This window comes from Coenobita brevimanus, chromosome 91 (assembly GCF_032717465.1).
Source record: "Coenobita brevimanus isolate Jiangsu-jjx chromosome 91, ASM3271746v2, whole genome shotgun sequence".
Lineage (NCBI taxonomy): Eukaryota > Metazoa > Arthropoda > Malacostraca > Decapoda > Coenobitidae > Coenobita > Coenobita brevimanus.
This window is the reverse complement of record NC_137044.1, coordinates 684,225-696,724: the sequence shown is the minus strand read 5'-3', so window position 1 is coordinate 696,724 and position 12,500 is coordinate 684,225. Positions and strand designations below refer to the sequence as shown.

The window sequence follows — 12,500 nt, the reverse complement described above, 5'->3', positions numbered from 1 at the left end:
AGCTAATTAATCGACAGTGTATATACAAGAACATATTATCAGGTCCGAATTTAGATGTCCGCCGCGTGTGGATTCGAACCCGGATTGAGTGCACCGCGGATCAGGCTGCAAACGCGTTAACCAGTGAGCCACCTTGACCGCTACTAATGCAGTGACTTAGCCTACAAATGTCACCAGTTTGACCTTAATGTTGATGTCTTCCTCTTCACCTATTATTATTATTATTATTATTATTATTATTATTATTATTATTAACAATAATCATGAGGTGGAGGGATGGAGTTGAGAGGTATATGAGGGAGGGGGGAGTGAGTTGGGGGGAGGGTAGTCAAATGGTGGGTGACAAAGCGACTTGGAGGCGTTTTGTCTGCGGCCACCCTTTGCGGGATTAGGGCGTCGGGCTATAGATAGATAGATTAACATCGTCATCTTCATCATCATCATCATCAAAATCTTCAAATCATAATCCTCATGTATTAGTAGTAGTAGTAGTAGTATTACTATTATTATTATTATTACTATTATTATTATTATTATTATTATTATTATTATCAAAACATCCTACATCCCTTTGGGAAGTTTTATTATTATTATTATTATTATTATTATTATTGTTGTTGTTGTTGTTGTTGATACTTTTATCATCATCAAAAGCATCTTCATGAAATCATCAGTTGTTGCTGTTATTATTATTATTATTATTGTTGCTGTTATTATTATTGCTGCATATAGAGGCTTTTATTTAGCCTAGGAGAGTTTATTTTCATTTGGAGGGGATATATACCGTATAGCGTTCATTAATTTCGTCTGTATGGCCGGCATTACCCAGCTTTGACAGCATCGTGTGAAGGCAGGAAGAATGAGAGAGAGAGAGGGTGGGGGGGGGGGATCCAGGGAGGTAAACACGTAAATCCCGCTACCACCACGACTGTGTTTGGTGCTACAGGGTAAATGTCAGAACGGTGGCTGTCTCTGTCAGCCTCTCATTATCCTGCTTGTGTTAATGTACCGCTTGTCCTCCGCCTCCCATACCACCACCACCACCGCTGTCACCGCTGCCACACCTCACCACAAACACCAATACTGCCTTCATCACCATCTCCGTCACCAGTACCGTCTTCATAATCTTCCCTGAGTACAAACGTCGCACATCATCACACACCCGTCACTTCCGTCACTGCCACTGTCTTTATCATCATCATCACTACGGCAATCACCAATGCACCCTCGTCACCAGCATTACCGTCACCATTACTGCTACTATAACCATCATCACCACTACAGCCATCATCACCACCGCTGCCACTACTACAGCTACCACCACCAGTGCCACCACCACACCCACCACCATCATCACCACCATTGCTAATTACATCATGACCGATACCACCATTCCCACAAAAACAACCATCACCACCACCACTACCACCACCATCACCACCACCACTACCACCACCATCACCACCACCACCATCACCACCACCACTATCACCTACACGCCCTTCACCAGTCCTCAAGGTTATGAACAAGTTAGTGACTCACCTTGCACAGCCTCGATTGTGGGTGGAGGAGTGTGTGTGGTGTGGGTGTGGTGAAGTGTGGGTGGTATTGGTGTGTGGTGGAGTGTGGGTGGTGGTGCTGTTCCTTATGGTGAAGTGTGGGTGAGTGATATGGGTGGTGTTTGTGTGTGGTGGAGCGTGGATGTTTGTGGTTGAGTGGATGTGTGATGTGGGTGGTGTAGATATGTGAATGTGATGTGGGTAGTGTAGGTGAGTGTGGATGAGTGATGTGAGTGGGGATATGAATGCTACCCACATAGTGAAATGAAACCCCTTAGAATATCCTCAGCCTGTCACCCATATATGAACATAATTCTTCCCACTGAACACTTCCCTGCACTGTGGAATCGGAACACGCTATCAGCTCGTTAGTTCACGGGGATCGCATTTTTATAGTATGTTATTAACTCTCTCTCTCTCTCTCTCTCTCTCTCTCTCTCTCTCTCTCTCTCTTTTAACTGCTGCATCAACGCAGAGCGAAGTGTTGGTAGGAAAATATAATGGTTTCCTTATGATTTAGGCATAATTATCAAGACGCAGTTTTAGGGCTAATGTCATTGGTGTTTTAATTGTCCCGGTTATGTTTGCCGTTCGGCCCGACCTTGACCATCTTACAATAAATTCGATGTTAGCATGTGCATGTACGAGTAATTATCTCCGCCAACGAAAGTTAGAGGAGGTTATGTTTTCACCCCTGTTTATCTCTCTGTTTACAAGATATTTCAAAGCGATATCAACGGATTTCAATGAAGTTTTGTTGATATTTCGGTCAAGGGCCAAAGAAGAGATGAATAAACTTTGATGATGATCTAAGTTTGAAAATTAGTGGATATTGGGTCATGAGCCAAGGAAGAGTTGATGAAATATTGGTGGTGATCTGAGGTGTCTGGCATAGGCGTTGATGGAAGTACCCGCTTTATGGGTGCTATCTCTCCTGTTCATTCACTTAAACACTTCGCGGCACTGTTCACCGTATTACCCAAACAGAGTACGTGAAGGGTTAGGTGTGCCCCTTATCTGTGACATTTAGTTTCAAAGCACCTGTGTTAACAGAAAATGGTTAGACATTTTTCCACAGTGCGCATACCACAAGGAGTAACGTGGAAAGTTCTTTTTTTCCCCTATTTCAGTAATTATGTAAAAAATTGTGTGTTGCCTTCCTCTTCGCGATGTTAGATTTAGTAAGTAATACGGCTCTGTGAAACATGTACTGTATTTGCGGTGGGTTTCCCAGGGTAAAATTACGATTACGATAAAGTCATGATTGGTTAGTGATATAAGGGTACGTAATATTGCAATACTACCGATGCTCATTTTCATACCATACAAAGCTTATCAGAGAAAATAAATTGATATCTAGTTGTTATGAATTGGAATAGTATTACACGATGTCAAATATTTACACTCGAGACATTGAGACGCAAAGCCGGCCAGACAAGTACGTTCAGGGGTGTGCACTATCCTACCTGCATTTACGTACTGCACCGTCACCGAAAGACTACTGTGTGTGTGTGTGTGTGTGTGTGTGTGTGTGTGTGTGTGTGTGTATGTGTGTGTGTGTGTGTGTGCAATGGAAGGGGGAGGGAGTGATGAAACAGGAAAAATATAAAGGGTGGAGAAACAGGTGTGTGTGTGTGTGTGTGTGTGTGTGTGTGTGTGTGTGTGTGTGTGTGTGTGTGTGTGTGTGTGTGTGTGTGTGTGTGCAATGGAAGGGGGAGGGAGTGATGAAACAGGAAAAATATAAAGGGTGGAAAAACAGGTATGTGTGTGTGTGTGTGTGTGTGTGTGTGTGTGTGTGTGTGTGTGTGTGTGTGTGCAAGGGGAGAGGGAGTGATTAATGAAGTAGGAAGAATTAAAGGTGGAATAAGAGGTGTGACGGGTGGGCATGTGTGTGTATGTATGTATGTATGTATGTGTGTGTGTGAGGGTGTCGAGAAAGTATCACATGACGGTTGGAGGACAGGTTAGAGAGAGAGAGAGGGAGGGGGGAGGGGAATGTGATGGTATGGAAAGACAGGGAAGAAGGAAGGTGGCGAATAAAGAGTAAAGGAGGACTGAGAATAGAGGAACAGAAGGAGGAAGGAGGGGACAGGTGGTAGAGGAGGAAGAGGGGTAAGGGGAAAGCAAGGAGTGGGAGAGAAAAGAAGGAAGGATAATAAACACAGGATTAGCGTAGAGAAGGTAGGAAGGAAAGAAAGGAAGAGAAGAGGGGAAGAGATAGGGGAGATTAAGGGAAAGAAGGTAGAGGAGAAGGTGGAGAAATAGGGAGTGAAGTAGAGAAGACTAGGAAACAAAGGATAAGGGAAGAGGAAGTGACGAAATATTAGGTAAGAGAGGAATGCGGGAGAGGAGGATTGAGTGAGTGAGTGAGTGAAGGAGTGAGAGTGAGAGGGAGAGAGAGATTAGATACATCCTTTATTAACCCCTTCAGTACGAGGAGATTTTAGTGTATTTTCGCCACGTGTGTACTTTTATTTAGCGTGGAAAGGAACAGTCATATTAAGCGGGCTAGACAGGGCAATGTCTTTCTCCCTTAACTCGAGTACTCTCTCTAAGCTGCATAAAATAGCCTCAAGTAGCAGGAATAAAATAATAAGGACGCTTTTTAGTTGGTTAACCCCTCCATTACGAGAGACTTTCCTGAGCTGAATAAAATCGTCTGTTGGTAGCGAGAATAAGACACAAAAGACGTTCTGCGATTGAAGGGGTTGATGGAAGTGAAATGGGGATGGAATGGAAAGAGCAATATTGGACGTGAATGGAAGGGGAGAAGAGGAGAGATGGTTGGAAAGGAAGGATGATAGGGAGAAGGGAGAGAAGAGAAATTAGGGAGAAGAGAGAGAAGGGACGTCAGGGAGAAGGGAGAGAAGAGAAGTCAGGGAGAAGGGAAAGAAGACAGGGTGAAGGGAGAGAAGAGAGGTCAAGGGAGAGGAGGAGGAGAGGATGAGGGAAGAGGTGCATAAATAAGAAGAATTACATGGAGGAGGAAGAGTATGAACATAAAATAGACAGAAAGGGCAGAGAAGAAAATAGCTAAGAGGAAAGGAGAAAGAAGGAAGATGTTTGCAAAGAAGAGGAAGCAGAGGGAGATGGAGGGAGATCATGAGTGAGCAAGAACAGGGAAGGAAAGTGACTGAAAGGAAGAGAGATGAAGTAGAAGGAAATGAAGAAAGTAAGAGAGTGAGCAATGAATGGACCAAGGAGAAAGGAAGAGAAAGAAAGTGGATAACATTAAGGGAAGGAGGGATAAACAAAAAAGGGCGGAATGGAAGGGAAAGTAAAGAAAGAAAAGAGAGAGGAAGTAAGCAGGAAAAGGTGATGAAGAAAAGGGTGAGCGAGGAATAAATTGAAAGGGAAGAAGAGAAAGTGACTGACGCTAAGAGGAAGGAGACAAATGGATGGAAGGGAAGGGAAAGTAAAGAAAGAAAGAGGGAGGAAGAGGGGTGCGTAAGGAAGAGATGAAGAAAGACAGAGTGAACAAGGAATAAATAGAAGAAGAAGAGGAGGAGGACGACGACGAAACAGGGAGAGATATAAAGGACGGAAGGAACGGGGGGGGGGGGAAGTAAAGAAAGGAGAGAAAGGAAGGGAGAGGAAGAAGGAAGAGGGAACTGGTGGTGGTTGGGTAGTGGGGAGATAACAGGCTTGGTGGGGTAAAGGGGTGGGGGGTAGGTTATCTTTTATACCTCTGGTCTAACAACAACAACACACAAAACACATTCGTCCCCACTTTCCACGTCGGCACCACAGCTGTAACAACGCAGAATGAGAAGTGACATTAAATGGGTTACTTTCTACTTATACACACAAAAGAAACTAGACAATACAGTAACTTACAGTTCTAATTAACCAAGAGAAACTCGACAATACAGTAACTTATAGGGCTAATTCACCTGTTCACTACGGTGCTGTCTTTTATATTTCATTCTTTGCTTCCTCCAGACGATGTATATTCATCGTGAGAAGACTTTTGGAACTGGGGGGCTTAGGTGTAGCATTCATTAACCCCATCAGTAGCCTACCAGAGACCTTTAACCCTCGTAGGCCGGTGACTTATTTTTTTGATTGAGGTATTCTTGCCATCTGACGAACAACTCAAGGAGGATAGTGGTGAATAGTTTACCTTACACAATAATCCCACCCCACCCCTCCAGTTCTGAATGAGAATGAAACAGAGTAGCAAGAATACAAGAAATGCGCCATCGGATTGAAGAGGTTAAACTGGATAAAATGGTCAGTTAGTGGTGTAAGTGACAAACTACGCCATCAGACTGAAGGTGTTAAAGCTGCTACTTGCCGCTACTTTTTATACAACAAGGAGGTTTAATATCGCTCCTTGCTGTACATATAAAATAAAAGAAGGAGTGTAGTAACTCGTTAAAATAAATCTTCATAGGATTTGATAATGATGAACCGTAATTTTATTGACACAGGACACTTGGTAGCGCCTCTCTCTTAGCGATTTGTGGTAGCGCCTTTCTCTTAGCGATTTGTTGTGCATCTTAAACGTGAATATTCCCTTGTACGCTACTCATATTTTTCCGTATTGTTATATTTTGGCATCAGTAACAAACAGGAGAGTACTGATGTGTAATGGTCAAAATAAATCGTTTTAGATGAGATGTTTCGAGAGCTCCTAAGGATCTAACTATACGACCATGGAAGATTTAAATTTTTGATGTTCGAATAAATGTGTGGATGGCTTTTTTTTCGTTTTCGACCAGTTTTATCCTGCTTAGGGGAGACTCTGGTAATGAAGGGAACAACGACAGAACTCTCAGTTAACATTGGAGAGTGATGTTTTTAATGAGCTGAATACAGTCGTTCGTCATACGCTGGAATGAAATAGCTAAAGAGTTTTGTAGTCCCGGTCAAAACGTTGATTGTGATGATTTTGACATTTTTCGTGCCCAGGTTTTCCCAGGTGTTAGTATTTTGGGCACCTAAGTTCCTCCAGTATTAACAGTTTTGATGCCATAGGTTACTCGTTTCCCGGAGTAAAATTTCTCTAGTATTAATTTTCATGTCATAGGTTTTTCGTTAGCACAGTAATATCGCCTTATATTTCCCCCCAAAAAAATGCAAAATAATTCGCAACTAAAGGATTAACTTGTTCACAACGAGAGGCCTTCCCCAAAGTGACAAAAAAACAATAAAGGATGTTGATGATGACAAGACTGAAATATGAAAGCTGTCGCCGGGTGAAGGTGTTGACACAAGACTAAGCGACCAACTTTTCCCGCTCTCTGCTCGTCTCGTTCTGTTGTCTGTAAATCGTCACACCGTCTCCCTTTTCTCATTGGTTCTCTTCCTGACCAGCGCCTTACGATGGTGGGTTGTTAGCGTAACGACTGTTCAAAGCAGCGTTACGTTGCAGCCGTTGAATTGCGTGGTAACCCTGGCGTAACGTTGGGGTGGCCATGCACGGTGTTCTTGAAGGGAGAGTAAGTGATTATCCGCAATACTTCACTCCAGTTAAAAGTAGCTCGTTCTCTGCAATTAGCTGAGAAAATTGTCTATGGCTCTGAGTTATTTTTAATCTTTTGTAACGCCTGGTCGTTTGATTTTTACTCTTGTGGCCGTTTGTTTTTATTTTCTTTTTTATGGTCTAGTGGCCAAATAACTAGTTGGAGTTGAGGGGTCATAGGCCGTGTTTATATCGGTTCGTTGGCCGAAAGCAGTTGATGGAGATCTGTTGGTTGTGTCATGCCACCAGGGGAGTAGCTGGTCACCCACCCGCAACTTTAAACCTCCGGGGCGACTTAACTAATTTAGTATGGCCTACGCCAGACGAAATTACTCGCCACTTGCAAACTACCTGATGTCTGAGGGTTACTTATTCTGAATTACGGTAGCCAAGCCCCGTCTCCTACACTTCGTAAGGGGTAATATGAGTATAAGATTTTTGTCTTTTTTGGCTCAGTGGTAGAATAAGACTGAACTGCGGGTCTGCGGCCATTCCTGAACACTTCGGTGATTAGCACCATATGCTGTTGTTAACCTCATGTTACTGTTCAGGATTCAAGATAGAGATAGCAGTTTTAGACCTAGTTAAAGTGAACTGGGTATAGTCAGGTGATACTGAGGAGTGTAATCTCTTGAAGGTAGAGAGCCTGATACTGTATGATGACAGCAGCAACGTTAGTAGTAATGAGACTCAGCTTTGGGAAGGAGGAAACTTCAAAGGTTTGCCACACATGTGTGGATTCACTAAAAGATTACCCTTGATTTGTATCGCTTAGCTGTATGTAAATGTAAACTGCATTAGGCTTGTGAGATCTATCTAGACTCCTTCCTCCGCTCTATAGGTGATCCCAGAGTTTCACCAATGCAAGATAGGGGAAGGGGAACAGAAGGTGAACTACAGGTACCGGGAACATTTAGTCATTATTTGTTCGTTAATAAAGGCACCGGTACCTTTCAGTTAGCCCGATTAGTTCCCAGAAAAATAACTTACATGACACTTGTACAAATATAATATTATAAAAGAAACAGAGGGAGTAGCAACAGCCGCCCCCCACCCACCCACTTCCTCGCATGCGCTAGTGCACCGGCCATTGCAACAGTACCTTTGATATTTAACGGTCATAAAATGTGGTTGAATCCCTCACGTGCCGAAGTGGATGAATATGACGTCCTGTGACCCTTTACCTTTGACTGGGGATGCCATAAATCTTTTAAACACCTTGAAACAGCGAGCCCTTCTGAGATACAGATTGTGGTAAGTTTGCATCTTAAATTACCTCAACAGAATTTACACATGGAATTACTTGGAGAGATAGGTGAGCAGAGCAAACAGACACGTGTGGGGGCAGGCATTGGCGAGAGGAAGTAGACTTAATATAGGATGTGTATGAAGTCAGGTTGATGGGAGAACAGGAAAACAAGCACGTGATGGAAGAATGAAGCGGAAGAGTACATGAGGGAGAACGGCTTGGCTTGGCTTGGCAGGGGGGAGTGGTGATATAGGAGCGTGGAACTTTGCTCGCAGGAATCAAGTGGAAATGAGAAAGGAGCTTGGAGTCATGTTTGTTAATATCGAGTGTAGGAGTACATGGAGGCGGGTGGCTTGGAGTGGGGGGAGGGAGAGAGGCCATGGGTGAAGACGGAGGAGCTTTTTGGAGGCATTTTCGTTGCGGCCATCCTGAACAGACTCCAAGATAATGTGTCTGACTAGAGACGGACAAACAGACAGATAGATAGCAGACAGATATGATGCGTCAGGGAGGGAAGTGATGGACGAAACCTTAGGTGCTGAATAGACGTAGTGGAATTATTAAAAGTACAGTATGAGAACGCTTGTCCCTGCTTGTTTCTTCCAACTTCCCTTGCAAGGATACTCAAGGCGGTCCATTAGCAACTGAGAGGCGTACCTGTAAATCCGGTTTTTGCCTGGGATATGTGTACGGTAGGTGGCTGGCAGTGGGGTGTTATGTCTGATTTGCTATATTGATCTAACTATCTATATGTCTGTCTGTATCTATCATTATGTTCGTATCTTATCTGTTATTGCCTGCTATGTCTAAATCGTCTATCAGTATATGTCTGTCTGGATATCTGTCGTAATCCTAATATCTATATCAGTCCGTCTGTATCAGTAGCCTAAGTCGTTATCTATATCTCCCTTTATCTATCTATCTTCTATATATGTCTTTTTGTCAATATATCTATCTATAGTGGTAGTTGTAGGCTCTGTCAGTGCAAGAGGAAGGAGCAAGAGTAAACAGTTCAACACATTTCATTAGCCCCTTCAAACCGATGACGCGTCTCTAAAGGCTACCCTCAAACGATTTTATTCACCTTAGGAAGGACCTCTTGAGTTCAAGTTCTTTCACTTTAACTTGGCCCAGATTTTCGTCCTTTTGCAGCTTATTTCACGTGTGTGTGTGTGTGTGTGTGTGTGTGTGTGTGTGTGTGTGTGTGTGTGTGCGCGCGCGCAAAAGAGAGAGAGAGAGACGCCATTACGTAGACGTGTATTTAATAATAGTCAAGCTGTGTATGTGTGTGTCTGTCTTTGCGTTTGTTCATTTCTTTCACGAGAACGGTGTTAGATATCGACATAATTCTTGTTGCTTTAGGTCGGGGTAAGTCCAGGGAATGAAAAAAAATGACGATCGCGCGCGACGCGACAGAGCGAAATTGTCGAATCGCGACACGCGAAATTATGTGAAAATATTTTTTTATTCGACTTTTTGGTCAGAATTGGTTATTGTGGACTCAGTAACAGACAGGAAACAAAGATAATGGTAATTGTTAACATTCTATGGTGGAAAGGCTATTAGTAGTGACAAATTTTCACGAGCGGGCAAGCAGTAGTCATAATTATATAGTGTAGTGATGCAAGTGAGGGTGGAAACGAAGTAGGGCGTGACATCAATTTGAGCCGTGGTTTCTTATTGCCCTGTGTCGTTCATATATAAAAGTAAATAATTGAAGTAAATTGAAAATAAAAAAAATAAACAGCTTCATATACTGAAGTTGAATTTAGTGGTATATAAGTCTGGGCCCGACTTGGACCTTCTTCACTTTCAGCCTGGGTCGAAAGTGTTATATTCTCACAGTAAATACTATTCCTGTTTGTTTTTATAACTCCCTCTCTCTCTCTCTCTCTCACATCATTTTATCAGATACCCTTTTCATTAACCGACCTCTGGCCATACACTCATTCACACTCTCAGTAGGAACATGTTTCACTTTCACTACGTTTGTATGAGGTCGGGGTCTCTCTCTCTCTCTCTCTCTCTCTCTCTCTCAGATAAAACCGTCTGGCGTTAGCAGGAATAAAATCGCTCTCTGTTCTTGCCTGAAGCCCTGATCAAGATGTTTATTCATTTATATATTTACGTATTTATTTCTCCTCTAATGGGTTTCTTTAGGGTAAATAAAATAATCTGACGTTAGCATAAATGTGATGTGCCTATGCTGGTATTGTGGCAGTTTTTGTGGCTCTTGTTGTGGTGGTGGGATTGTGGTAATTGCTTGTGGTGGTTGTGTGGCTGTGGTGCTGGTGATGGTGGCTGTAGTGAGGTCATGGTTGTGGTTGTGGTGGTATGGTTGTAGCTGTGGTGGGTGGTGGTGGTGCGGTTGTGGTGGTGGGTGTAATGTGGTCGTGGTTGTGTGATGGGTGTAATGTGGTCGTGGTTGTTGTGGTGGTGTGGTTGTATTTGTGATGATGGAGTAAGATGGTGGGTTGTGGTTGTGATAGTGGATGTAGGGAGATGGTTGTTCTGGTTGTGATGTGGTTGTGGGTTGCGGTGCTGGTATGGTTATGAGTGGATGTGGGTGATGGTGGTGGTGGTGTGATGGTTGTTGTGGTAAGGCTGTGGTGGTGATGTTGTGGCTGTAGTGGCAAGATGGGTGCGGTGGTGGTGGTTATGGTGGTGGTATTTTGATGAGTGTGGTAAGACCGTGATGGTGGTAGCGGTGTGGTTGTGGGTGTATTGAGGTAGTGGTGGATGATAGTGTGGTGGTGGTGGTGGTGTAGTTGTGGCAGGTAATAGTAGTAAAGGTGTTGGTACAGTGATGGTGGTGAGGGTATTCAGTGATGGTAACGGGGTACTGGTGGTGGTGGTGGCGGCAGTAACCAGAGAAGTAACCAACTTTCACTTAGGTCGGGTTGGTGCCCTCCCCCCTCCCCACCACTTACCCCACTCTTCCCCTCACTCGCCACTTTGTACTGACTTTTCCTTTTGATTCTGCCTTCTTTTTTTTTAAATCCCTCAATCAGGTGACGTATCCTGCTAATTTATTTTTACTATAGATACAATTTTCTTTTTTAACCATGAATCAAGATCGTACCCTAACATTAATCCATCAGTACACCTTAGCACTGAAGATGAAGGGATGGAATAGTTTACGCCAAGTTAAAGTGAACAGAGGCTATGAGTTAAATAAGGCTATCTCAAACCCTTCTATTTTACCAAGTCTCCCCTAACCTGCATTAAATCGTTTGAACCTACCAAGAAGAAAAATAAAACCCATGTCCTCGGGTTTAAGGGTTCAGACGGGTAAATTAGGTGTTCGTAATGAGCAAGGTTGGACATGTGGCTTTGCAGGGATGTGTGTTTTGTCGCCTCCCTTACGGTGTTGCAGTTGGAGCAGGTAGTAGAGGCTGGGGGGAGAAAAAGTTGCATCCCTCAGCCCATGTAAAGCCGTTCTTATTACTCTCTCTCTCTCTCTCACACACACACACACACACACACACACACACACACACACACACACACACACACACACACACACACACACACACACACACACACACACACACACCGTACCCATACCCCGTGGCAGGCCGTCCGTCGTGCGAGGTCAGGCGGGTGGCGAAAGTGAATGCATCCAGTTTGAGGCCAGCGTCACCACCGCACACACGTTATCTGGCTGGATCCCCGTCATCCCTGCAGGCCAATACCCACAACTGATTATTTTGCGTACTGTAGTTTTAATTTTCGTTGTATGGTGTTGTTGTGTGAGAAATGTTGCAATATCGCGCATCATTGTGACCCGAGAAATAAGAGAAAGTGTGTGTGTGAGACGGGAAGGAGGGTGGAGGAGGGGGGGACTGTGCTTGTTCAGTGTTAATGCCACAACTTTCTGATGTCTTCCGTGTCGGGTTACGAAAAGACCCCTCAGCTTCGTGAAGGCGTGACTTGTTGCACGTTTGAGGGAAATATTGCACAGATGGGTGATTTATGAGTTTACTGGCTTCGATGAACTTGCGTTTTGAATAAGACTGCTTGATCTTTCTTCTTACAGCTGTTATGTACTTCACAAGCAAACTAGAGTGGATGTTAAAGTGAAAAAAAATACGATTACAAAAAGAATTTCTGTTACTAGTCAAACTGCTGTGGAGTCTTGTTTGTTATCAAATTGGTTAAGATTCTTACTAAATACAAACCCGACAGTTTTCTTTTTCTTTTTCTTTTTCATATGTTCGGTGCT

General features: G+C 43.5%; 2 protein-coding genes across 4 annotated transcripts in view; one reads left to right on the top strand and one right to left on the bottom strand.

The window, feature by feature from the left end:
• LOC145411803 (uncharacterized) overlaps nucleotides 1-11,954 on the bottom strand; it is a 52,992-nt gene extending 41,038 nt beyond the window's left edge. Inside the window, exon 1 of the mRNA XM_080281746.1 lies at nucleotides 11,931-11,954. Within this exon, the coding sequence (XP_080137872.1) occupies nucleotides 11,931-11,954 (24 nt within the window). The remainder of the gene's footprint in view (nucleotides 1-11,930) is intronic.
• Nucleotides 1-12,500, top strand: part of LOC145411816 (sodium- and chloride-dependent glycine transporter 2-like) — a 151,919-nt gene that overhangs the window by 111,337 nt on the left and 28,082 nt on the right. The window lies entirely within an intron of this gene.